The sequence below is a fragment of the Hyperolius riggenbachi genome, chromosome 5, assembly GCF_040937935.1.
Source record: "Hyperolius riggenbachi isolate aHypRig1 chromosome 5, aHypRig1.pri, whole genome shotgun sequence".
Classification (NCBI taxonomy): Eukaryota; Metazoa; Chordata; class Amphibia; order Anura; family Hyperoliidae; genus Hyperolius; species Hyperolius riggenbachi.
This window is the reverse complement of record NC_090650.1, coordinates 121,772,539-121,796,584: the sequence shown is the minus strand read 5'-3', so window position 1 is coordinate 121,796,584 and position 24,046 is coordinate 121,772,539. Positions and strand designations below refer to the sequence as shown.

General features: G+C 40.1%; 1 protein-coding gene across 3 annotated transcripts in view; it reads right to left on the bottom strand.

Annotated features, from left to right (window-relative positions):
• TGFBR2 (transforming growth factor beta receptor 2) overlaps positions 1 to 24,046 on the bottom strand; it is a 123,753-nt gene that overhangs the window by 18,510 nt on the left and 81,197 nt on the right. For 2 of the 3 annotated variants that reach the window (XM_068236205.1, XM_068236207.1), the window contains exons 7-9: positions 16,690 to 16,883; positions 9,867 to 10,663; positions 2,773 to 2,914 (exon numbers count right to left, since the gene is read on the bottom strand). In XM_068236205.1, the coding sequence (XP_068092306.1) occupies positions 2,773 to 2,914; positions 9,867 to 10,663; positions 16,690 to 16,883 (1,133 nt within the window). The remainder of the gene's footprint in view (positions 1 to 2,772; positions 2,915 to 9,866; positions 10,664 to 16,689; positions 16,884 to 24,046) is intronic. The other variant, XM_068236206.1, reaches the window with a different exon arrangement.

Genomic DNA, 24,046 nt, shown 5'->3' with positions numbered 1-24,046 from the left:
GTTAGGTCCCCTCCCATGGAGGAAAGACTTCTTCGACAGTGGGAGGGACAAGTACCTAACAAATTGCAAATTGTTAGTGAAACTAACATCCTCCAAGTGGTAGACAGGTCATGTGTATGCTCATTGTGTATTTGAATCCCATGAGTGGGGTGTGCACTTTTTTGCAGGTAAGCACTCATCTGTTTTTAAGTAGCGCTGCTCATTTCTTTGCTATGTTTGATTGATTTATTTCTGGTCAGCTGCTCCCACTTAATAGTTTTCCTTTGGTGTATATGCAGAGCCTCTGTTTGGGTTCAAGGTGCGTTTGCAGTTTCTGGGGGGGCTCAGCGCATCTCTGAGCTGAGGCCATTCAGAGGCGGCCTGGTGATGCGCTGATCCCACTTTTTTTGCGCAATTCTCAATTTTACTGGTAGCGCGCCCAGGCTATGCATATGCATAGGTAGAATTTAGTTAGTGTTAGGTCCCCTCCCATGGAGGAAAGACTTCTTCGACAGTGGGAGGGACAAGTACCTAACAAATTGCAAATTGTTAGTGAAACTAACATCCTCCAAGTGGTAGACAGGTCATGTGTATGCTCATTGTGTATTTGAATCCCATGAGTGGGGTGTGCACTTTTTTGCAGGTAAGCACTCATCTGTTTTTAAGTAGCGCTGCTCATTTCTTTGCTATTTCTGTGGGTGGTATATTTTGCTAAGAGCCACTTTACTGTAAATGCATTTTAACAGGAAGAATAAGAAAAAAATGGAAAAAAATTCATTATTTCTCAGTTTTCAGCCATTATAGTTTTAAAATAATACATGCCTCCATAATTAAAACTCACGTATTGTATTTGCCCATATGCCCCGGGTATTTCACCGTTAAAATTATGTCCCTATCACAATGTATGGCGACAATATTTTATTTGGAAATAAAGGTGCATTTTTTCCGTTTTGCATCCATCACTGTTTAGAAGCCCATAATTTATTAAATCATATTGATATACTCCTTTGACATGAATATTTAAAAAGTTCAGACCCTTAGGTAACTATTTATGTTTTTTTTTTTTTTTTATTATTGTAATTTTTTTTTTTTTTATGTAAACTTGTATGTGGGTATTTTTTGGTGTGGGAGGTATACAGGGTTTTTTTTAAATATATTTATAGGTTTATTCTTAAAACTTTTTTTTTTTTGGGTGTAATTTGCTATTTGGCCACAAGATGGCCAGAATCAAAAAGTCCTGGGAGCGATCGATCTCGCTCCCAGGCAGAAGAAAAGAGACCAGAGCTCAGAAAAGCCGCAGCGTCTGAAGAGACGCTGTCGGCTTTTCTCCGGGGGGGGTCCGATCAGCGAAAGGGATTTATAATCCCTTTCACTGATCGGTGGGCTAGCGGCCAGTAGCGGGGGGCGCGCACGGGGGGGGGCCCGCGGGCGCGCGTGCGACCCGCGGGAGTGCGCACAGCCCAACTGGACGAGAAATCTCCTCCAGTTGGGCTTAAGTGGTTAAATACAATATTTTCTTTCAATCTGAGTGATCTTATTGAAAATATGATCATTTTGGAAAAAGAGTACCATTACTGGACACCTTTACTCAGAGCTGGATCATCCACAAGGCAAACCGAGGGCCTAGAGAGATTCTAGGGGCCTGATGGATGCTGTCCCCCACCAAATATAACTAAATAATCCTATCAAATGCTACTAAAAAAGTACTATCTTGCCCACGGCCCCATTTCATCTTACTCCTTTTCTGCCTTTACTCTTCTGATCTCAGACAGCTTCAGATTTTGGTATACGTGCACAAAGCTGCCCACGGTTTATGACTGTGATCGGCATAGATCAGTGCACAGGCATGTGAGTCTCTATGTGCACCTACACAGATGCTGGTGCGCACAGCTTATAGCACCTAGCGCTACTTGCTTTGTGCAGCACCCTTCTGGTGCACCATGCCGCATTGCATTCTGTTGTGATCTTAGCCTATTTCATTTCATAAACAGATCTCTTGCTCCTGATCACAAGCCTGGCTTCTCTGACTTTTCTAGATGTCTTGTTCCCGTTTACCAACCTGGTTTTCCCAACTACACTAGGTCTCCTGCTCCTGGCTACCAACCCTGCTTGCCCAACTACTTTAGTTATCATGCTACTGGTTACCCTGAATAGTCTATATTTGTCTATTTGGATTCCGACCTTGGCTTGTGTGCCCAACCCAGTGTGTCTGCTGCCTGCCCTGACCTCAGCTTGTCTTTGTAAAGGTGCTTTTCTAAATTTGCAACCTTTGCCTGCCTTTCTAAAATCTCTCACCACACTGCTTAATCCTCCGATCCAAGTTGATGAGTTTGCAGCTCATCAGCCCTTGTGGAACACTTTGGTGAACCAGTGACTACTTCCAAGAATAGCCCCCGCCTTCCATAGGAGACAAAGTAGACAGATACTTACTGGCAGGACTGCCGGGAAGTCCAAATTGTTTGGAAGGAAATAAATATGTTTAAATATTAAATACTGTGTATGTAAAAATGTATAAACATTATTTCCTTTTGTTAGCAGCTGAGTAAACCAGATTTTGCATCACACTGAAATGGCTGCTGTGCAGACTTCAGAGTTTAACTGTAACCCCTTAAATTGAACATAGAAATATAAGATTTCAGGGAGGCTCCACTTTCTATTGCTGCTACACACTACACATACAATTATATGTGCAGTGTGTAGTGTATTATACAATTAATGATCTCATATGTTTATTTTCAGTTCAGGTTTGCTTTAATAATAAAATTATCCAAAAACGTAATGTAAGTCTCCTACCTCCAACCGCATTACAGCGGGATGTTATTTCCCATAGGACAAGCGCCATGGAATAAACGTCTGTTTGCTTAAATGACTCCATATTTTCCAGATTTATCCTGGATTCAAGGACTTCTGGAGCCATATATCTGGCAGTTCCAACCTAAGGAATTAAAGAATAAAAACATGAAAAACAGTCTATGAACTAAGAACACATGGAGCTATGAATTGATAAAGATTGGTATTGAGGAGCTCTTTTTAGGCACAGTAACCCTAATCTTTAAATCACACCTGTCCCAAGGCAAAGCTACAAGCACAGATGTCTGTTAATTCACATACCTTTGTGTATTGTCTGTACCGCTCCTCATTCTCTATGGTCCCTGTAATCACTGCTTTTGAGACAGGGGGCTATATGCAATTTTTCTTCTAGATTATATTTTCACAACTTGTAAAGAAAATGCCTTTTAAATCACCAACAAGCAAACAAATACTCAAAATAATTTTGACAGTACTTTTTTTTTACTTTTTTGGTACTTTTACCATTGTAATGTGCACAAAAGTTATTTTTTAATAGAAGATGAACAATTATCTCCTAGGAGAAGAAGTGAATTGCATATGAGCCAGGAAGAGGCAGGCTTGCTGTGATGTTTAGTTCACAATTGCTGTAATTGCTCAGTTCGCAATTGCCACTTGGATCAATGAAAGCATCTTTGCATAGTTTGAGCGTTTCTAGTTTTCTTGGTTTTCACACTGTAATTTGCTTTTTGGTTATGCTGCTACCACTGGGTATAGTGGTTAGGTATGTATAGATATTGAACAGGGCTGGGCTTCCTTTTCATTTTACGTCGTAGTAGAGACACATCTGTACAGCCTTAACTCTGCACTGTCAACCGAGGGATCGGGTTCCGGTCCCTGCCAAGTGACATGCCTCATACAAGTGTAAAAGGTTGCTTGCCTCACTAAACATTCCTAAAAGGCCTTGCTTGATAACATGCAGATATGTGAATAAGCTCTAATGCAAGTCGTACAAAAATATGTCCTCTTATTAGGCTCACTTTAGGCAGCCACACAATACAAAATTGGAAGTAATTTAGGGACCGATAGATATCTCCCTGATGTTGTTTGTTTTCCTATTCTGCTGCCATGCACCACTTGATATCAAATCAGATGATTCAAGCAGGTCTCTGATCTAATATCAATTGTACCACTGCTCCTGCCAGCTCTGTTCTGCTAGATGCAGCACAAATGTGTAAACTAATTTCTTGTGTACTGTGCCTGCCTGCAGCTACTCTGCATCTGGCCCACACGATTCCAATCCCATCAGCATTTTCAAACCTTCAAACTTTTTTTTTTTTTTAACTAAACTTTGCAGAACCCTTAAAACAATTTTAATAGTATCATTATCATTCTAGACCCTGCACTTCCCTAGCAGCAGGGTTCTTGCTGCCTTCTGCACTGACTACACTTCCCACGATGCCTGGTGGGGCTGTCAATACTCTTATCTTAGGAAGCTGGTTAGAAAACAAGTACTGGGTTCTGCAGATACAGTAGGTGGGGTATCACCGTGGCAGTGTTTAAAGCCAATGGTTACCACTTTAAAAATAAAAAAGTCAGATACTCACCTAAGGAGAGGGAAGGCTAATGAGCCTTCCCTCTCCTCTCCCGGTGCCCTCGGTGCTGCGCTGGCTCCCCCGTTTGCGTCCGCCGCCGCAGGGACTTCGGAGGTCTTTGGGAGCACTCGGGCTTCCGAAGACGGGCCGCTCCATACTACGCACGCGCGAGTGCGTCATAGAGGGCGCTCGCGCATGCGTAGTATGGAGCGGCCCGTCTTCGGGAGCCCGAGTGCTCCCGAAGGCTTCCGAAAGCTCCCTTCGGCTGCGGAAATGGCAGTATTTGACCGAACTGGTCGAATACTGCTACGGGGGATACTGCGCGGGACCGGGCACCGGGAGAGGAGAGGGAAGGCTCATTAGGACCGAGCCTTCCCTCTCCTTAGGTGAGTATCTGACTTTTTGATTTTTTTAAGGGGTAAACATTCACTTTAACCACTTCAGCCTTCAGTGTTGTTTCACCTTATGCATCAGAGCAATTTTCACCTCCCATTCATTCGCTAATAACTTTATCACTACTTATCACAATTACTGATCTATATCTTGTTTTTTCTGCCACCAATTAGGCTTTCTTTGGGTGGTACATTTTCCTAAGAATTGTTTTTTTCTAAATGCATTTTAACGGGAATATTAAGAAAAAAATAGAAAAAAATCATTATTTCTCAGTTTTCAGCCATTATAGCTTTAAAATAATACATGCTGGCATAATTAAAACCCACGTATTTTATTTGCCCATTTGTCCCGGTTATTACACCATTCAAATTATGCCCCTATAACAATGCATGGCATCAATATTTTATTTGGAAATAAAGGTGCATGTTTTCACTTTGCGTCCATCACTATTTACAAGCTTATAATTTAAAAAATTATAGAAATTTACTCTCTTGACATGCATATTAAAACCATTCAGACCCTTAGGTAACTATTTACGTTGTTGTTGTTTTTTTATTGTAATTTTTTTGAAATTAAAAATGTTATTTGGGTTTTTTTTTTGGAATGGGGAGGTAAACAGATATGTAGAGGTAGTTTTACTATTTGGCCACATGATGGCCACAGTGATTTATTGGTTATTCACCCTGTAAGCGAGAGCTCTCGTTTACAGGAACTGAAGGGATGATATGACACATAAAAAAAATGCGGCTTTTCAGAGAAGCCTTCTTTTTTCATATGCAGGCACAGATCAATGAATGGAAACTGTGTGAAGGTGGCGGGAGCGCGAGTAGGAGCTCGCACGGCCAGTGGCAGTTAGTGCTGCCTACTTGGATGAATATATCCGTCCAGGTAGGCTGAAATGGTTAATCACTATGGCTGATGTCAATCTTTAGGTCTGCTGGGATTAAAATGAAATTAAATTCTGCTGACATTCTACAAAAGGCAACCATATTCAATTTGTTTTTTCAGCAACTATTGCTATAAAGGCAATAACAGACTTGCAAAGGTACAACAATATGTTTATGAACTTTACACTTATGTAAGCTCAATAGGTTTGTTTTTTTATTTTTTGTACATTCTTTAGCGAAATCCTCTTCAAAGAACAACATTTTCTAAATAATAATATTGTTATTATACAGCTGAAGGCTTCTGAGTGTGCTTTCACTGCCAAAGTTCAAAGAGGATGGCAAACGGCCTCCACAAAAGTGAAACGTTGTGTAGACAAAACTATTATCTAAAGAGAATAGACTGAAACGACCACAAATATTGTATATCAAGCATAATATGTTATCACATAATAAATAAAGTATAATAATAATAATTAGTATTATATGATATTATTAATTCATCAATGGGAAAGAAGGCAAAGTGTTCTCAGAGGGATTGTATAATCTCTAAAATATAGATCGGGCCCATTTTCCATAACTCTTATAATTCAGGATAGAAGTAATTTCTCACCTGACACATTTAATCAAATCGTGCATCTCTCTAATGCTAAAATTAGTAATTATCCCACCACATCCTTTCATGAAACTTCAAGGTTAAAACATTACTAAAACAGGAGTTCAGGCTCATGTTATTTCATGCACATTGGCCTATACGCAATTCACTTTTTCTCCTTAGTTTTCTCCTAGTTGATTTATTATACCTTATCAATAAAATGCCTTGTAACCACTTAAGGACCATGGGCTTAAACCCCCCTAAAGACCAGGCCAACTCAGCACACAAGTGATCCCCCCCAACTTTTTGCCCACCAACAGAGCTCTCTGCTGGTGAGCTATGATCGCTCCCAGGATGTTTGTTTTAGTTTTTTTCTTTTTTTACAAATCTTTATTTTTCTTTTTTTTTTTTTTTACTAATAAATATGTCTATTTTATTTAAAAAAATTTTTTTATCCCACCCTCCCTCCCTCCCACCGCCAGCCAATCAACACAATCAGCTGTCATAGGCTTATTGCCTTTGTGCCTCTGGAGGCGACAGCCGAGTGACACAGCTGTCCCCAGTATAGCGCTGCCTTAGATCACAGCGCTGTACAGTGTTAATAGACGGCAGTTTCGCCATCTAACAGTCTCCGAGCGGCGATCAGCGCTGGGAGACGTATGGCGGAGCTCCGTCATTCAAGCGGAGATACACGCATCAGAGCGCACAATCTCCTGCAAAACATGTCCCCAGGACTGTTCGCCGATCGGCGTTAAGCAGTCCTGGAGCTGCCGCCGCGTCCAAGCCAATTGGAGTGGAGCGGTATTTAAGTGGTTTAGCCACCAGCAAGCAAGAAAATACTCAGACAGTACTTTTTCACCTACTTTTGCAATTGCAGAAAAGTTATTTTACACAGAAGATAAAAAAATATGTCCTAGGAGAAAAAGTGAATTGGTTCAGGCCGCTTGGCCCTTATTCAAATCACAATTTCTCCCTCAAGTTTTCTCCTAGGCGATAACTTCACACATAGGGCTTGATTCAGAAAAGGGTGCTAAGTGTTTGCACGCCAGTGAAAAGCCACTTTGCATGTGCTAACATGTTTTGCTTACTTAGCACCGTAGTTAGCACATGTAAACTACTTAGCACCCTAGTTTTTTTAAAAAAATCAGTGTTTATTCAACAAAGAAAAGGAACATATAACAGAATATGCAGTGTAGCAGTGCGCCTCCTAACTTTTACAACAGTAGCTTCAGCATCAATTATCACTGTGGAAGATGAGAGGTATTGTTAACAATAATATAATGATCATCACATAATATATAGAGCTCAGATTGAATTTAAATGTCCAAATATTGTATCTTTTACAAGATCATAATTAGCAAGACCAGGGGTATCTCACCATGGAGCTTAGCACCCTATTTAGCACGGTGCTAAGTAGTAGTTTGCATGTCCTAACTACGGTGCTAAGTAGTTTGCATGTGCTAACTACGGTGCTAAGTTTGCATGTGCTAACTACGGTGCTAAGTAGTTTGTATGTGCTAACTACTTAGCACCCTAGTTAGCACGCCCAAAGCCTTTAGGCGTACTAACTGGGTTAGCACCGTTTACTGAATCGAGCCCATTGGGCCATATGCAATTCACTTTTTCTCCTACATTTTGTCCTAGGAGATAATTTTTCATATTCTATTTAAAATAACTTTTCAACACTTTGCAATTGAAAAAAGTGCCAAGAAGAAGGTGGAAAAGTACTATCAAAACTATTTTAAATATGTTCTTGCTTGCTGTTGGTTTAAAAGACATTTTATTGACAAGTTAGACAATATCAATAAAATGCCATTTAAGCCACCAGCAACAAGGAAAATATTTAGAATGATTTTGACAGTACCTTTTCAAGTTTTTCAACTGCAGAGTCCTGAAATGTTATTTTAAACAGAAAAAAAATATATCTCCTAAGAGAAAAGGTAGGAGAAAAACATAATTGAAAAGGGGCCCTTGTGTGGAACAGGTAACAATATGCAGCTAACACAAATGTGTGCATTGTACACAAACTACTTTTACATCAGTGATCTTTTTTCTATTGCCTGGCTTGTTATTTTGCAAAGCAGGAGTAGGTGGGCGAGGTCAGGTGATGGCTCTGTGCTGGGGAAGCAACTCACACTCTCCTAGCAGTTCCATGCTTTGTGCACAGATCTCTAGGTAACATGATTTACTTCTCTATTTCTGTGGTGTGGCTGCATACAATATGAAAATGATGTGAGTACTGCCATAGTTCCCTGTTCACCTCTACTGACAATGAAACATTTGGGACAGTGACATGAGTTTAGCTGTAAGGAATATTCTCATTCACCTTGTTCCTGTCCTCTCATTAGTTTTGTTATGAGGACTGTCCACATTACCTCCAAAATTGCCAGCCCAAGTACTGGGATGTTTTCAATAATGTATAAAGTATGAACTATGCTGGGATTTGGCGATTCATAAAACAATCACAACTTTAAAGTGTATCTGAACTAGTTTCCATTTACTGAGGACTCATTTTTTATTACCAATCCTATACTTCCTTCTGTCCTGTGCCCATTCTGTTTTTATTATACATTTTCTCTCCAATGTATTTTCATTATCTCACCAATGAGCATAGATGGAGCTATAGTGTACTCAAGAGGATCGCAAAACAGCTGCAGATGAATGTGTAATGTCCATGAAAACAAACATGAAACCCTAGCACTCAGTGTTGTTTTTTTTTACACACAAAAATTATATATCCTTATTTCTCCCATAATCTATAAAAATAAAGTTTCAGGACTTTCCAATCCAAAAACTAATCATTTAGAGTAAAATACTTTCTGACTGAAAAACAATATAATGCTTTTTTCAACTGTTGAAGATAATTCATGCCCGTATCCCAACTATCATGGGTTGCTTGTTCCTTTTCCAAACCACAGATTTCTAACACTAGAGCAAGGAAGACTGTTCTCAATATTTATTTTCTGCTTCTATGTTAATGTAAAAATTTGGAAGATAAAATAGATGAATCAGTGCTGTGCTAATGAAACTTTTGAAGCGAAATATAGCGCGGCACAGAATAGAAAAAGAAACAGGGAAGACATGGGAAAATAAAGAATATGTAAACCTTATCAGTTTTACTTATGACATAGAGCGACAGGAAGCAGTGAATTTCAGGGTACAAGTACATGTAAAACAACTGATGGAGAGGGTAGAGGTGTTGTTTCTGACTGCCTGAGGAAAGAACTTGGTGCAATTGCAGAAGGTACAGGAGGCTAGACTTTACGTTAGAAAGTGTTTACGGAGCTAAACATTATAGAAGTATGAGTTTTGTTCCACAACATTACATTGTAAGAGCTTCAGAAACACAAACTTTGCATTTTACCTAAGCCTAATTTAACTCGACACACTCTTTCCACTATTTAATGTGTATTTTTCTGTGATCTCAGTGATTGTGTTTAGATTGTATGTCTCTTCTGGTCTTGGTTACATCAGCAAACACAGAAGACTACAGAAGAAATCTGCCAACCTGTTTGAAATCCTGAAGTAATATACTGGCCATGCTTTACTAATGCTGCAGAATGAACACAAAACCTCTACCTTGCATAGAATCATCTTGAAATAATGCCCAAATACCTTACATAACAGACTTACCTGTCCACTGTTAGCAAGATCATCCACTGAAAGAGATGGGTCCAACCAAAAAGATAACCCAAAGTCACATAAGCAGCATGTGAGATCATTTTTTACTAGTATATTTGAGCTTTTCAAGTCTCGATGAACAATTGGTGTCTTTGGTCTTCCACATGGTGTGTGGTCACTATGTAAGTGGGCAACACCACGGGCTAAAGAGCCACCAAGCAGCATGAGATCTTCCCAGGTAATGATGTGTCTTGTTAAGTATTCCTGCAAATTTCCTTTAGAGTGGAAAGCAGTGATTAACCAATACTGTTTCCCAACATCCGTCTTCCTCTCTTCTGCAGTCAAAAACTGCAAAACATTTTCATGCTTTAGATTAATATCTGAAAATATTTCTTTCTCCATTTTCCAAGATGTGTATTCCTCATAAGGGAAAATTTTGACAGCCACAGTTTCAAACTGTTCTGATGTATTCTGTTTCAACTTTGCTTTATACACTTCAGCAAATCGTCCCTTGCCGACCAAAGTGTCCAGTTCAATAGGTAGAAGTTCAGTGTTGTGATTTAGGTTGTTGGCACATGTGGAACTTATATCTGAGCGGTCATCGTCTATCATAATGGCACAGGCATCACTACAGTCCATATTTGGATGTCTCATGCATTTGTGGTTGTTTTCCCATTTTTTGTTCAGCTTATTCTTCCTATGAACTCGGTAGCAGTAAAAAATGGTGATAACTGCAACAGCAATGCCAACTGGAGGAAGAAGACTTGATAATGCTACAAAAGTTGTGTCGGACAACTTTGGAATTTCTTCTGAAAAGAAAACAAAAATGAACATGTTCCATCACTGATTCAAATTAGGACAAATTAAGTCAGTAAGGCATACATATTAATAAACTTTTCAAAAAGAGATAGGAAAGTGGCTCATGGTGGTAGCGGTCACTGGCGGAGCTAATCCAAAGGATTCAGCAAGGTTTGGCCTCTACGGCCTTGGTCCCCCACTCAACAAATCTACCCTGTCAGTTGTAAACAATATGTGACATAATTTCATGTCTACAGAAACATTATTGGAAATAGACAAATGTGGCATCCTTTGACTATTGCCATGAGTTCCAAAGCATGAGATTAGCTTCCCACTCCTCCCCAACCCTCTTTTGAATGTATTGTCCATCTTTACTTTTTTAAGGTCCGCTTTTTTGACTTATGTAAAGATCTGTGTATATAAATGTACTTCCCTAATATAAAATCAGTTACATAGTGCTAAATATTATATCCAATGTTTAAATTACAGCCTTGCTTTTCCCCAGATGCTAACATACATGAGGATTACTGATTTTGAAATATGGACCATTATGTTCTGAAAAACAAAAACACATCTTTTTTCTGGAGGAAGTGTTTTTATTTAATTTTTTGCCTTGATAGGTTAGCACTAAAACATGTCCTTTTTCCTCATCTCAGAAAGACTGGAGGTATTCATTCACAGGTGCCACATCCCAATAGTGGAACGTTTTAGACCTAAACAGCAGAAACCACATCCTTCAGGAGACAAGAAACCCCACAAAGCGGAGTTTGGAAGCACTAGGCCTTCAAAAGAAGACCTCTCCATGAATTAATGTATTCTTTAAAGGGACTCCGTAACAAAAATTTCATCCGGTTTTCTTCCATCCTACAAGTTCCAAAATCTATTCTAATGTGTTTTGGCTTACTGCAGCACGTTCTACTATCACCATCTCTGTAATAAATCAACTTATCTCTCTCTTGTCAGACTTGTCAGCCTGTGTCTGGAAGGCTGCCAAGTTCTTCAGTGTTGTGGTTCTGTGATGCATCTCCCCCCTCCAGGCCCCTCTCTGCACACTGCCTGTGTATTATTTAGATTATGGCAGGTTCTCTCTGCTCTATTATCTTTTACAAGCTGGATAAATCCTCCCCTGACCTGGCTGGGCTTTCACATACTGAGGAATTACATACAGGCACAGCTGTCTGCACTCTGCAGGAAGAAACAGCCTGACACTTCAGTGGAAGATAGCTGCAGGGGGAAAGAAACACACAAATGATCTCTTGAGATTAAAAAGGAAGGCTGTATACAGCCTGCTTGTGTATGGATGTATTTTCTATGTGTGGACATACTGTACATCAACCTACTTCCTGTTTTGGTGGCCATTTTGTTTGTTTATAAACAAACTTTTTAAAACTGTTTTTAACCACTTTTAATGCAGCGGGGAGCAGCGAAATTGTGACAGAGGGTAATAGGAGATGTCCCCTAACGCACTGGTATGTTTACTTTTGTGTGATTTTAACAATACAGATTCTCTTTAAAGAGTAACTGTCAGGCTGCAGAAGCTAATTTAAACCTCTATTCTCCTGTGTTAAACAATTTAGATGGAAGCCAAAAAGGCAATAGTGAAGATAAAAATCTCTCTTACATTTGATGTGTGCTTATCAGCAAAGCTGTTAGACCCAAGAGGACGCAAGCCGCATACCATACTGCAAAGCATTCTGGGGCCCTCCCCTCGGCTGCTAAGGAGAAGTTACAGGATCAAGTTTCAGCAGCTTGTAACTCAGTCCAGCGCACAGCACTGAAAAATCTCCGGGCAGAGTACACTGCAGGAGTCCGCTATTGTTCCTAGCCACATGGCTAATTAATATTCACTGCACACTAGTGTTATTCAGTACAAGCTTTTCTGTGATCAGGAAGCAGGCAGGACATGACGAAACATTTGGCTTCATAGGAGACAGACAAACATGGAACCTGCCATGAGCATCAATCTCTGCATATACTATATACAAATTCTGTGAAGTACAAACGTGGACAGTGAAATGCATATGTAATGTAAGTACAGCCAATCTTTAGCTACTGATATATGTGTTTATTTTCTCTGAGACCTTATACCTAACAGCTCCTCTTTAAAGAGGGACAAGAAGGTTGGCATTGCTGATTTTCATTGAAAACTGTGTTACCTGGCCATGGGTGGGAGATAGAAAGCCAAACATTTGACACTGTAAACTTTGATATTAATTTGCAATCTGCTGCGAGGTTAGATTACCAATGTAATTTACCTTAAAGGACTTACGAGGCCAAATCTCGAAATTTTGATCATTACCTGTTTCATATTAGAATCCATAGATGAGTTCCTCCGCTCCCTCTGTCCCATTCCGCCTCAAATGTATTTATTACATTGCCCCAGGCTGCGACCCGACCCCACAGCACGGGTCGTCTCCTATGCCACAATCAAGATGGCCGCCGCCAAGATCCGCGCCTGCGCAGTACGCATGGAGATGTGAGCGCGCCCGCTGCCACGCTAGGAGGACGACGCCGACATCGAGTACGTGGCTGGGCGAGGGCAGAGAGCTGCGCAGCCGCACTCTCCGCCATGCGTACTGCGCAGGCGCGGATCTTGGCGGCGGCCATCTTGATTGTGGCATAGGAGACGACCCGTGCTGTGGGGTCGGGTCGCAGCCTGGGGGCAATGTCATAAATACATTTGAGGCGGAATGGGACAGAGGGAGCGGAGGAACTCATCTATGGATTCTAATATGAAACAGGTAATGATCAAAATTTCGAAATTTGGCCTTGTAAGTCCTTTAAAAGGAACCCAAGGTGAGTGGGATATGGAGGCTGCCATATTTGTTTACTTGTAAGCAATGCCAGTTGCTTGGCAGCTCTGTTGATCTTCTGGCATAATTAGTGTCTGGCACAAAACCCTGGAACAAGCATATGGCTAATCCAATAAAACCTGAGTCAGAGTACCTGATCTGCTGCATGCTTGTTAAGGATCTATGGCTTAAAGTATTAGAGAAACAGGATCAGATGAACTGCCAGGCAACTGGTATTGTTTAAAAGGAAATAAACATGGTGCCTCCATAGCCGTCTCACCCCAAGGTTCTCATAAATGGTTATAAAGGGCAGTGTCATTATTTTCCTTAGCGCTACAATATTATCAACATATTATCCAATGATTTCAAGTAATTTCAAAAACAAAACACTAAAACACGCATTAGGTGTGATTAGCAGTAAGCTCATGCCTTCACAGTCTGATGATAATGTATGCCTTCAGCTGAGATTTCAGCTAAGTAATATTTAGCGGGAGTATTATTTAGCTGTCTGCAGGGGCTGAGCACCAGCTTGCTGTGACTGACTTTACTGCAAAGTACAGACAGGAAACATCATGTCTGAAGCAAAGAGACCATTTGCTTCCCTGGTGCTGATAACAGGGAAATCTGTCCAAACCTCTGTTTTCATTTATATGAAACACTCATACATGACTACATAAAAGAAGAATCACCAAACTATTAGTGTTTGTTTATGTAATACTTTTCAGATTTGCTTGGTAGAGATGCACAGCTGGTGGTGACAGCTTTTTACCCGCACTATTTTAATTAAAAAATAGTTACAGCCATTTCTTTACCATGCAACTGTTCTGATAGGAAGCTGTCTTTTTGTGTGTGCTTAATGACAGCAGCTTTATACCTGGCATAAACTCACTGTCATCGGTGAATGGGCAAGGCTAAAGGGAGTAACTTTCAGAAAAATCAGCGTAATCAACTCACAGCAATACTGTCCTACATTCATGTGAGTTAATGAGTTAATGCAATGCAAGTCAGTGGCTTGGGGGTGCTGCTGCCCAATTTATTAATTGTAGCCAATAGCTTTCACTTGACTACATAATAGTCTAGCACTGAGATTCAAATCATTCACCTGGGACCTATAAACAGACAATGGTGAATAGATTTTGTGCTGGGGGTGAAGATATTGAAGGTATGAGTGAGAAATTACAGCTAGGCTTCAGTTTAGGATGATCAGTGTATAGGGTATGGGGAGTTTAGATTTACTGGTTTGTGTTTTACTTTGGAGAAGAGATTAGTCATAGGCATAAAAATTAGTTTAAAGAGTGCCTGAGGTGACCTGGAACAAAAATAAATACTTACCTAGGAACAGAGTAGCCTCTGGATCTAACAAACATAACCACAGCACAAGGCTGAGCGGCTCTGACTTACTGTGCTGGCGGGGGCATACTTGCGCAGGCCTGGTACATGTGGTGAGCACGGCCACGATATCATATCCAACAAACTTTTGTTGAATATGTTCCAGGGGTCCACGTATGGCAATAGTGGGGGCCAGAAAGACTCAAGAAGCCTCTACAGGATCCAAAGGCTTCCCTCTTTTTAGGCAAGTATCTATCTTTTTGTCCCCAGTCCAACTCAGGCACACTTTAAGTTGGGGAGAGGATGACATCAGGAGTCAAGAAGAATTTTATGCTTGAGGGGGTGAGGTTAGGGGTCAGGATGATAGTTACTTTAACCACTTAAGCCCAACTGGACGAGATTTCTCGTCCAGTTGGGCTGCGCGCACTCCCGCGGGTCGCGCGCGCGCTGAGGTCCGATCAGCGCTCATTATAAATCCCTTTCGCTGATCGGACCCCCCGGAGAAAAGCCGACAGCGTCTCTTCAGACGCTGCGGCTTTTCTGAGCTCTGGTCTCCTTTCTTCTGCCTGGGAGCGAGATCGATCGCTCCCAGGACTTTTTGATTCTGGCCATCTTGTGGCCAAATAGCAAATTACACCTAAAAAAAAAAGTTTTAAAAATAAACATATAAATATATTAAAAAAAAACCCTGTTTACCTCCCACACCAAAAAATACCCACATACAAGTTTAAATTAAAAAAAAAAAAATTACAATAATGAAAAAAAAAAAAAAAACATAAATAGTTACCTAAGGGTCTGAACTTTTTAAATATGCATGTCAAAGGAGTATATCAATATGATTTAATAAATTATGGGCTTCTAAACAGTGATGGACGCAAAACGGAAAAAATGCACCTTTATTTCCAAATAAAATATTGTCGCCATACATTGTGATAGGGACATAATTTTAACGGTGAAATACCCGGGGCATATGGGCAAATACAATACGTGAGTTTTAATTATGGAGGCATGTATTATTTTAAAACTATAATGGCTGAAAACTGAGAAATAATGAATTTTTTCCATTTTTTTCTTATTCTTCCTGTTAAAATGCATTTACAGTAAAGTGGCTCTTAGCAAAAAATACCACCCACAGAAAGCCTAATTGGTGGCGGAAAAAACAAGATATAGATCAATTAATTGTGATAAGTAGTGATAAAGTTATTGGCAAATGAATTGGGGGTGAAAGTTGCTCGGATGTAAAAAAATTTCAACCCTTCGGGCTTAAGTGGTTAATGGGGCTGGTTACATTTGTTAGTAAGGAAAACCTTAATGTTGGGGAGGAGGTTAGGTGCAAGACAGAATGGTTTGAAATAGCCACACAATGGAGAGAAACACCAAACACAGATGAATCATCACTAAGCTGATAGTAGAGGATCAGTAAGTGGGATATATTGATAGCCCTAGCTACTGGTGAAACTCAGCACCCAAAGTAAGCAGCGGCAGAATCAAACTCCCTTACATCAGGGTATATTTAGACAGCAATTTCACAAATCATAGTGGAAAATGATAAACGTTTCTTATGTAAGTTGTGCATAATTTTGGAGCACACAGTGAAGGAAATCCCTATTCCATCTTTTGCTGATTTTGCTTGTTTGCCCTTGACCAATAAAAGAGTAGTCTATAACTGTAATGGTACATTTATTGTAGCTGTGAGAGACTAGCCTGGGAAGTAAGAACTATTTGTAGGATAAACATCTAACAAAATAAAAATTGAATAAAAAATGAAGACAAAGTCGGCATTGAGAACTCAGGTTCACTGTAATATGATTACATCACTCTAATTGCTGTGTTCTGTACAATTTACAAATACTGTTTATGAGAACTACACAGTATGGGCAAATGTTTTTTTTTTTTTTTTTTTAAACAACACGTACCTTGACCTTTCATTTCATATTCTTCATTACACAGATCACCCTTGCAAAGGCACATGAACATTGTTATTCCATTGGTCTTTACTTCTTCCATCAAACATTTGTCTCTTACTTTCTTATCAAGAATAAGACCATCAAGTGGAAACTCAGGGTTGTGGCACAATGTCTCTTCCGTTATGCTGGTGTCATTCCGTCTCCTTAATAAAAAAAAATTAAAAAGTAGTAAAAACCATTGTGTTGCAAGTACAAAATAATAATAAAAAATAATAACAGGAATTAAAATTAAGTGTATAGGGGCAGAGAGACAATTTTTCTACCGAAACATTTTTAAAGAAGTCAATCCAAAATTAATCTGTCAGTTTCGGTTATGTGGCTAAAGTACCCACCATATGTGTAAGTGCAACAGCTGAGGAAATGATGAAATTCCACACCCTAGCTACCAGTTTCACTTCCAACAACAAATAACATTTGTAAAGCGCTTTTCTCCCGTAGGACTCAAAGCGCATAAGCATGGCTCAGACCATCGTGGTACAGAGGAAGAATTTTATAAGTACAGAAATGCCAGGCTAAACAGGTGGCTTTTCAGTCTGGATTTGAATAGCTCCAGGGATGGTGCTGTCTTTACTGGGTGTGGCAGGGAGTTCCAAAGAGTAGGGGCAGCATGACAGAAGGCTCTGTCTCCAGATTTTTTGAAGTGCACTCTGGGAGTGACCAAGTTAATAGAACTTGCTTATCTGAGGTTGTGAGAGGTGTGGTGCAGCTTCAGCAAGTCCTTCATGTATCCAGGGCCCAGATTGTGCAGGGATTTGAATGTCAGCAGTCCAATTTTGAAGAGTATTCTCCATTCTACTGGTAGCCAGTGCAGTGAGCGAAGGATCGGTGTAATGTGACAGTGGCGAGACTGGTTTGTTAGCAATCTGGCAGCAGCATTCTGCACTAATTGCAGGCGACGCAGGTCCTTTTTGGGGAGGCCAGCATAAAGGGCATTGCAGTAGTCCAGCCGTGATATGATGAAGGCGTGGACTATCCACTGTGGACACACATTTACTAGTGAAGGAGAGTCCTTTACAGTGCTGTACGCTAGTTATTGTGACTTTCCATTCCAATAGGTAAATATTGGAAATACTGGCGGTTTGGTCAGAAAAAAAAAATATAGTTACAGGAGTTAGTGTTAATCTTTAGGTTAGTTTAGCGCACAATAACTGTAATAATGGTGTTTTTGGACAGAGTAAAGCTCAGTTTTGTACTGGAGCAAGTGGTACAAAGATGTGGTGGGGTTCTGATTAATGCTTAGTGGTGCAAGTCAATAATCCAATTCAATAATTGTTATTGGGTAGATATTGATCATTTACCCGTTCAAGTAAAAATCATACAAGAGTATGCCTGGTTTTAGGTTAGGGCAGGAGAGCTCAAGCATGGGCATCAAAAATCAAGATAATCAGGTTAGATTATTGAGCTTGATAACACCAAATTAAACGGCTCTAAGGAATAAATATATTAGCAGGTCTAACTTAAAATGTTTCCAATAAATGCCCACCCTTAAAAATATACTCTAAACATAGATCTTGCTTTAGTAACTGTTCACAGTATACACTGAGAGAAAGACAAACAACTCCTCATCTTTAAAAAAAAATGCATATGGAACACAAGGTAACCCCCTGTGTTTTTTCTTTTATACTAAACATGGTAAGTATAGTGTGCTTGGGTTTTACCTCTGAGTTCTAGTGCAGTGCTCCTACTAAGAAACATAGGAAGAACAGCAATGAGAACTTAAAGGACACCTGTAAGGTCTTTAACAAAAAGAGTTTAACTTACCTGTGCCTTCTACTGGCCCCCTGAAGACGTCCTGTGCCCGCACCGGGACTAAACAATCCTCCGGTCCCTCACCGCGGCTCACTTTCATTTTGTCTGTCGGTGGGCCACTGCTCTGCCCTGGCTGTTTGTGTCCTCGCTCCTGCTCACATGGCCAGGACGCTCCAAGCGATGTGAGCGGGAGCGAGGACGCGTGCGGCCAGGACCACGCAGGCACAGTGGCCCTCTGACTGACAAAACAAAAGTGAGCCGTGGCGGGGGGGCCGGAGGATTGTTTTGCCCCGTCGAGGGCACAGGACATCTGCAGAGGGCCAGTAGAAGGACCAGGAAAATTAAACTCTTTTTTTTTAAAGACCTTATAGGTGTCCTTTAAAGCAAATCTGAAGCAAAAATAAACTATGAGATGATTAATTGTATGTAAAATACAGCTGAAAAATACAACATTAGTAAGAAAGAAAATAGTCTTATATTGTTTATCAGTACAGGATTAGTTAAGAAACTTCACTTGTTAACTATGTAAAAGAACCTCTCTAAACTCTTCAACCCAACTTGGGTCAAAGACAGTCCTGTTTTCTGAAGCACTTATACATCACAGAAACAGTGAGAGACAGTTTGAGATAAGGTTTTACTGCTGGAAAGTTCAAATTAGCTCTGCTCTGTTTTATAGTTTAAAATACTGAGTGTGGTTTGTAAACTGCAAATATGAAGAATGATGCAATGTTATAAAAAAATCTATATATCTGAAAATAAAAATAAGCAACTCTTTTCTTTCCTACTAATATTCTATTCCTTATCCATACTACACTTTCAATTCATTATATCACAAGTTTTTTGCTTTTTTTTTTGCTTCAGGATTGCCCAAATGGAACAGAATAACCTTTAACCTTCCTGGCGAAAACCCGAGCTGAGCTCGGGCTATGCCGCGCAAGAGGATTTCTCAGGCCCAGCTGGGCCGCTTCGCATAATTTTTTTTTGGTACACGCAGCTAGCACTTTGCTAGCTGCATGTACTGCCCGATCGCCGCCGCCACCCGCCAATTAGCCGCCGATCGCCACGCCGTACCGCCCCCCCCCCCAGACCCCGTGCGCTGCCTGGCCAATCAGTGCCAGGCAGCACTGAGGAGTGGATCGGGACTCCCTTAGAGCCATGGCGACGGGGGAAGCCCTTCAGGAAATCCCGTTCTTTGAACGGGATTTCCTGATCAAGGATCAGAGATCGCCGGAGGCGATCGAAGCGGCTATCATGTAGCGAGCCCTAGGCTCGCTACATGATTAAAATTTTTTTATTTTTTTAGAAAAGTGCTGCGCTGCCCCCTGGCGATTTCTAATAGACCGCCAGGAGGGTTAATAACAGCTGACTTCTTTTAGTGTATAACTCCTGACACAATTTTTTTTATATTGGGGTGAGGGTAGAATAAAACAGCCCTAACTAGGCTTTTGACCTCATTTCTCGTTCCTGTGACAGCTGGCGCTAAGTCAAAAAAATTACCTGGATAAAATGTAAAATTTTACAACTGTCTTTCCCAGTAGGGAAATCTCTTTCACTATAAACTATTAGAGGTATGAATTCTCTTCCCCAGGGGGAGATATCCTCTAACTTCCTGTTCAAGCTAAAGAACAGGAAGTGAGAGAAATTTTTGACAAAAGTTTCTAACTGCACCCTATTCTTACTTGATCTAAAATGTCCATTTTGCAGAAGAAAGCCTGCCTACACCTTATTGCTGTTGGAACATGTAAATAAAGGGTGACAATAAATATACATATATACATTCCTATTACTGTATCTTTTATTAAAAACAACATAAATAAAAGTAATGTGAAAGTAATGTGTTTAAAAGGTATGCATACTTGAAATACAGCTGAACGGATACTGCCCTCTGTATGAAACAACACATAACTCTGACTTTTTGAAATTAACACCATTTAGGGTGTAGCTCCCTTAGAGCGGATCCGAGATGAAAAACTAACTATAACAAGTAACTTGTCTATATATCTTATCTAAAGTTTAGATAGTTTACACAGCAAATCTAGCTGCATTCAGCTTCAATAGAATATGATTATTTTTCCCTGTGATACAATGACAGCAGCCATGTTGTTTGTAAACATTACACAGAGGCGGGGTTATCTGCATCTTGAGCACTCAGCCTGTGAAAAAAATGAATCCCCCCTCCTCCTCTCTGCCTCTGAAATCTCTGGCTAGTAATACCTCCCCCCCCCTCCTCCTGCCCAGACTGAGTTCCCATGAGCCCTTGCTACTGTCTGAAAATACCTTGGCTCTCTGAAAACCTGTGGGCGTGGCTTGTTAAGTTTTATAGGGAATTAAAGTATTAAAATAAAAAAGTATTTGGCTTGAGGAATGCCCTATAAGCAATAGGAAAGGAACACAATTATGCAATGAGTAAAAGTTCATCTCGAATCCACTTTAACATCTTTATTGAGATAACATCAGCATCAAATCTAAATGCATTAGCAGAGCTGGGTAATTCAGGTTTAATTTGAATTGCTTCAGGTTATTTAAAAGAACAAAGCTGTAATCTTTATTGCCTTATAAATAAAAAGGCCTATTATTTGCATTTCCTTTGAATATTTTGGCTTCTCTACTGAGTCATGCCTGGAGCAAGTATGCAGTTAGTTAAATTTGAGTTGAGTCAGAACATCTGATCTGCATACTCCTTCAGGGTCAAAGGTTTAGGAAGCATCAGCATGACTGACAAGAAGGTCAATTTTTTGACAGGCAAAACTGAGTGATTGTCCATGGTGCTAGGTCTGCTAAATGGCTTGTGAGCATCAAAGTCCCTCCTTTTCTGTTGAAGTGACTCAGCTGTTGTCACGGTGATGTATCTGTTCAGCAAAGGGAGGGGGGGCACAGTGAAGACACAGGCACATGGAGATTCTTGCCTTTGCTGAGGAATCAGAGATAAGTCAGCTTCTATGGCTCTTTTCAATGAAACTAAATGATTTTACAAAGAGAGAATACTTGGGAATCCTTTTGTTGTTACTGTTGTTATTGAAATTTTTGTTTTGGCAGTACAATCCCACTTTAGCCACTTCACCCCAAAGGCGTTTTTACCCTAACGGACAAAGGTGGGTTTCACCTTTCAGTGCTCACCCCTTTCATTTGCCAATAGCTTAATCACTACTAATCACAATGAAATGATCTATATCTTGTTTTTTTCACCACCAATTGGGTTTTTTGGTGTTGATATTTGTTTTCAGTAATTACTTTATTTTCTATGCATTTTAAAGGAAAAACAAGGAAAAAAATACACTATTTCTCCAATTTCATCCCCCATAGTTTTAATATAAACACTGCTACTGTGCATAAAACCCACACATTTTATCTGCCAATTTGTTCTGGTTATCACAAGATTTTAATTATGTCCCTAGTGCAAAGTATGGTGGCAATATAGTATTTGGAAATAAAGGTGTGTTTTTTCATTGATGTTTTTTTCCTCACTATTTTCACGTGCACGGGAATGCACGTGCATGCGCGGGAGTGCGCACGTGCACGCACACAGCGGCACTGTCTGACTTATAAAAACATCCTGGAGCCATTGAGAGGCTCTAGCAGGACGTTTTTATACGTTAGCATGTCATTAAGTGGTTAAACTACAATATAAAGCAGGAAGGGCAATATTTAATATCCTCAACTCCACAACTAAAATCTAACTCAAAACTATTGATGAAATAGGGAGGATATGAAGGTTCTTCTCCTAAGTTCCAGAGCTGGCAGACAATGTGCCCAGTATACCAATATGCATCTCGATTTTTCACCTACTTTGCTGGGCAATTTGCATCACACACAATACAGTTTGTACAGTCAGAAGACTAGAGCCAGAGTAGCTTACGGACTGAAATTCTGTGGGCATATTTAGGTATGAAGAGGTGCATTTTCCAAAGTGCTGGAGTTGATTGTGGCTGATTGTGGTGTGGAAGGGGATGCTTGATCCTATCCAGCCAAAGCTAGGCAATAGACAATGAGTGATCAGTAGTGCAATCTGAAGAGGTAAAGCATGGAATTCTGTACATATAGCAACCCAAGCCATTACTTATAGCTTCCTGAGCATCATATCTTGGTGGTAATCGGTCTAATGCAATTTTGGCCTCACTTTTCATATATTTACTAATTTAGGCATTATTTTACTAAATAAAAAAGTAATTGTTAAAGTGAATCTGAAGCCAAAATAAACATATGCAGTGTTCTCTCCAGAAGTTTTTTCCAGCATGAAAAAGTAGACGGGTGGGGTGCATAGTGGAATGAAGGGCCAGCATAGGAGGAGGTGAACTGATGACAGCCGAGTGCTCACCAAAAATAGCCGTGTGGAGCAAAAAGAGCCTGGGGAGAACACTAATATGAGACAATGAATTGTATGAGTAGTACAGATAAGAAATAGAACATTAATAGCAAAGAAACATGTCATATATTGTTACCAGTACAGGAAGAGTTAAGAAACTTCAATTGTTATCTATGCAAAATACCTTATCTGAGCTCTGCAACCCTGGGTTAGCTACAATGTTGTTTTCTGGAGCACTTGTACATCAAAGAAACAGTGGAAGACAACTTTAGATAAGTTTTTTACTGCTCAAAGTTCAAAGGGTCATTAGCTCTGCAAACCACATTTTATATTTTAACCACTTGACCACTAAGGGTTTTTTTTTACCCCTTTAGGACCAGAGCAATTTTCACCTATCAGCACTCCTCCCATTCTTTCGCCAATAACTTAAAGGAATACTATCGATGTATGCATTTATTTTTAAATGCTGCATGTTGTAGCACACATTAGGACAAGTACTAGGAGCAATTTGATTCCTCACACAGCTGTTCCTCTCAGCTGTAAAATCCTCCGTCAGTTTTGGCATCAGTGTTGGATACAAAATGTATCTAAATACTGAGGGCTCCCAGAGGGCTAGACCATGTCTCTGCACAGGGGAGTTGCTATCAACTCCTCAGTTTATAGTTTAATTACCACCTTGCTGAAATAATCTTATTGATATGGTGGTAAGGGGTTAAAGATTATAGCAATGTGTGTTTATTATCTTTGCTTCTCTTGACTGATAAAGATACTAATAATGCTAATTGTAAACAGTGGTCTGCCCCTCTCAGCAGCTTGTAAAGTGGATGCAGCCTGGAGTGAATCACCACAAGCAGGCAGCCAGGCAACCAGTCTGAGTGTAAACACAGACTAGTGTTATAGCTAGTTATATTCCAGCAATATTACAGCTCATTTAGTTACCTGTTACCACCTCAGATCAGCATATTTCTCCTCATGTCTCCTGCATGCTGTGAGTGATACAGTGAAATATATTTGTGAGCTGTGTGACAGAGTAACCAAGCAGCTCAGGGTGACCCAAACTACTATGAGCTGTGTGAGAAATGAATTTTTAAGCAGGGATAGCGAGAGAGAGACCTGGGTGAATAAATAAAGTGTCCCTAGCACTAGTGGTAATGTGTACACTAATATAGAGTATTAAAAAAAAAGTTGTTTCAATCGATAGTATTCCTTTAATCACAACTAATCACAACGACTTTATCTATATCTTGTTTTTTT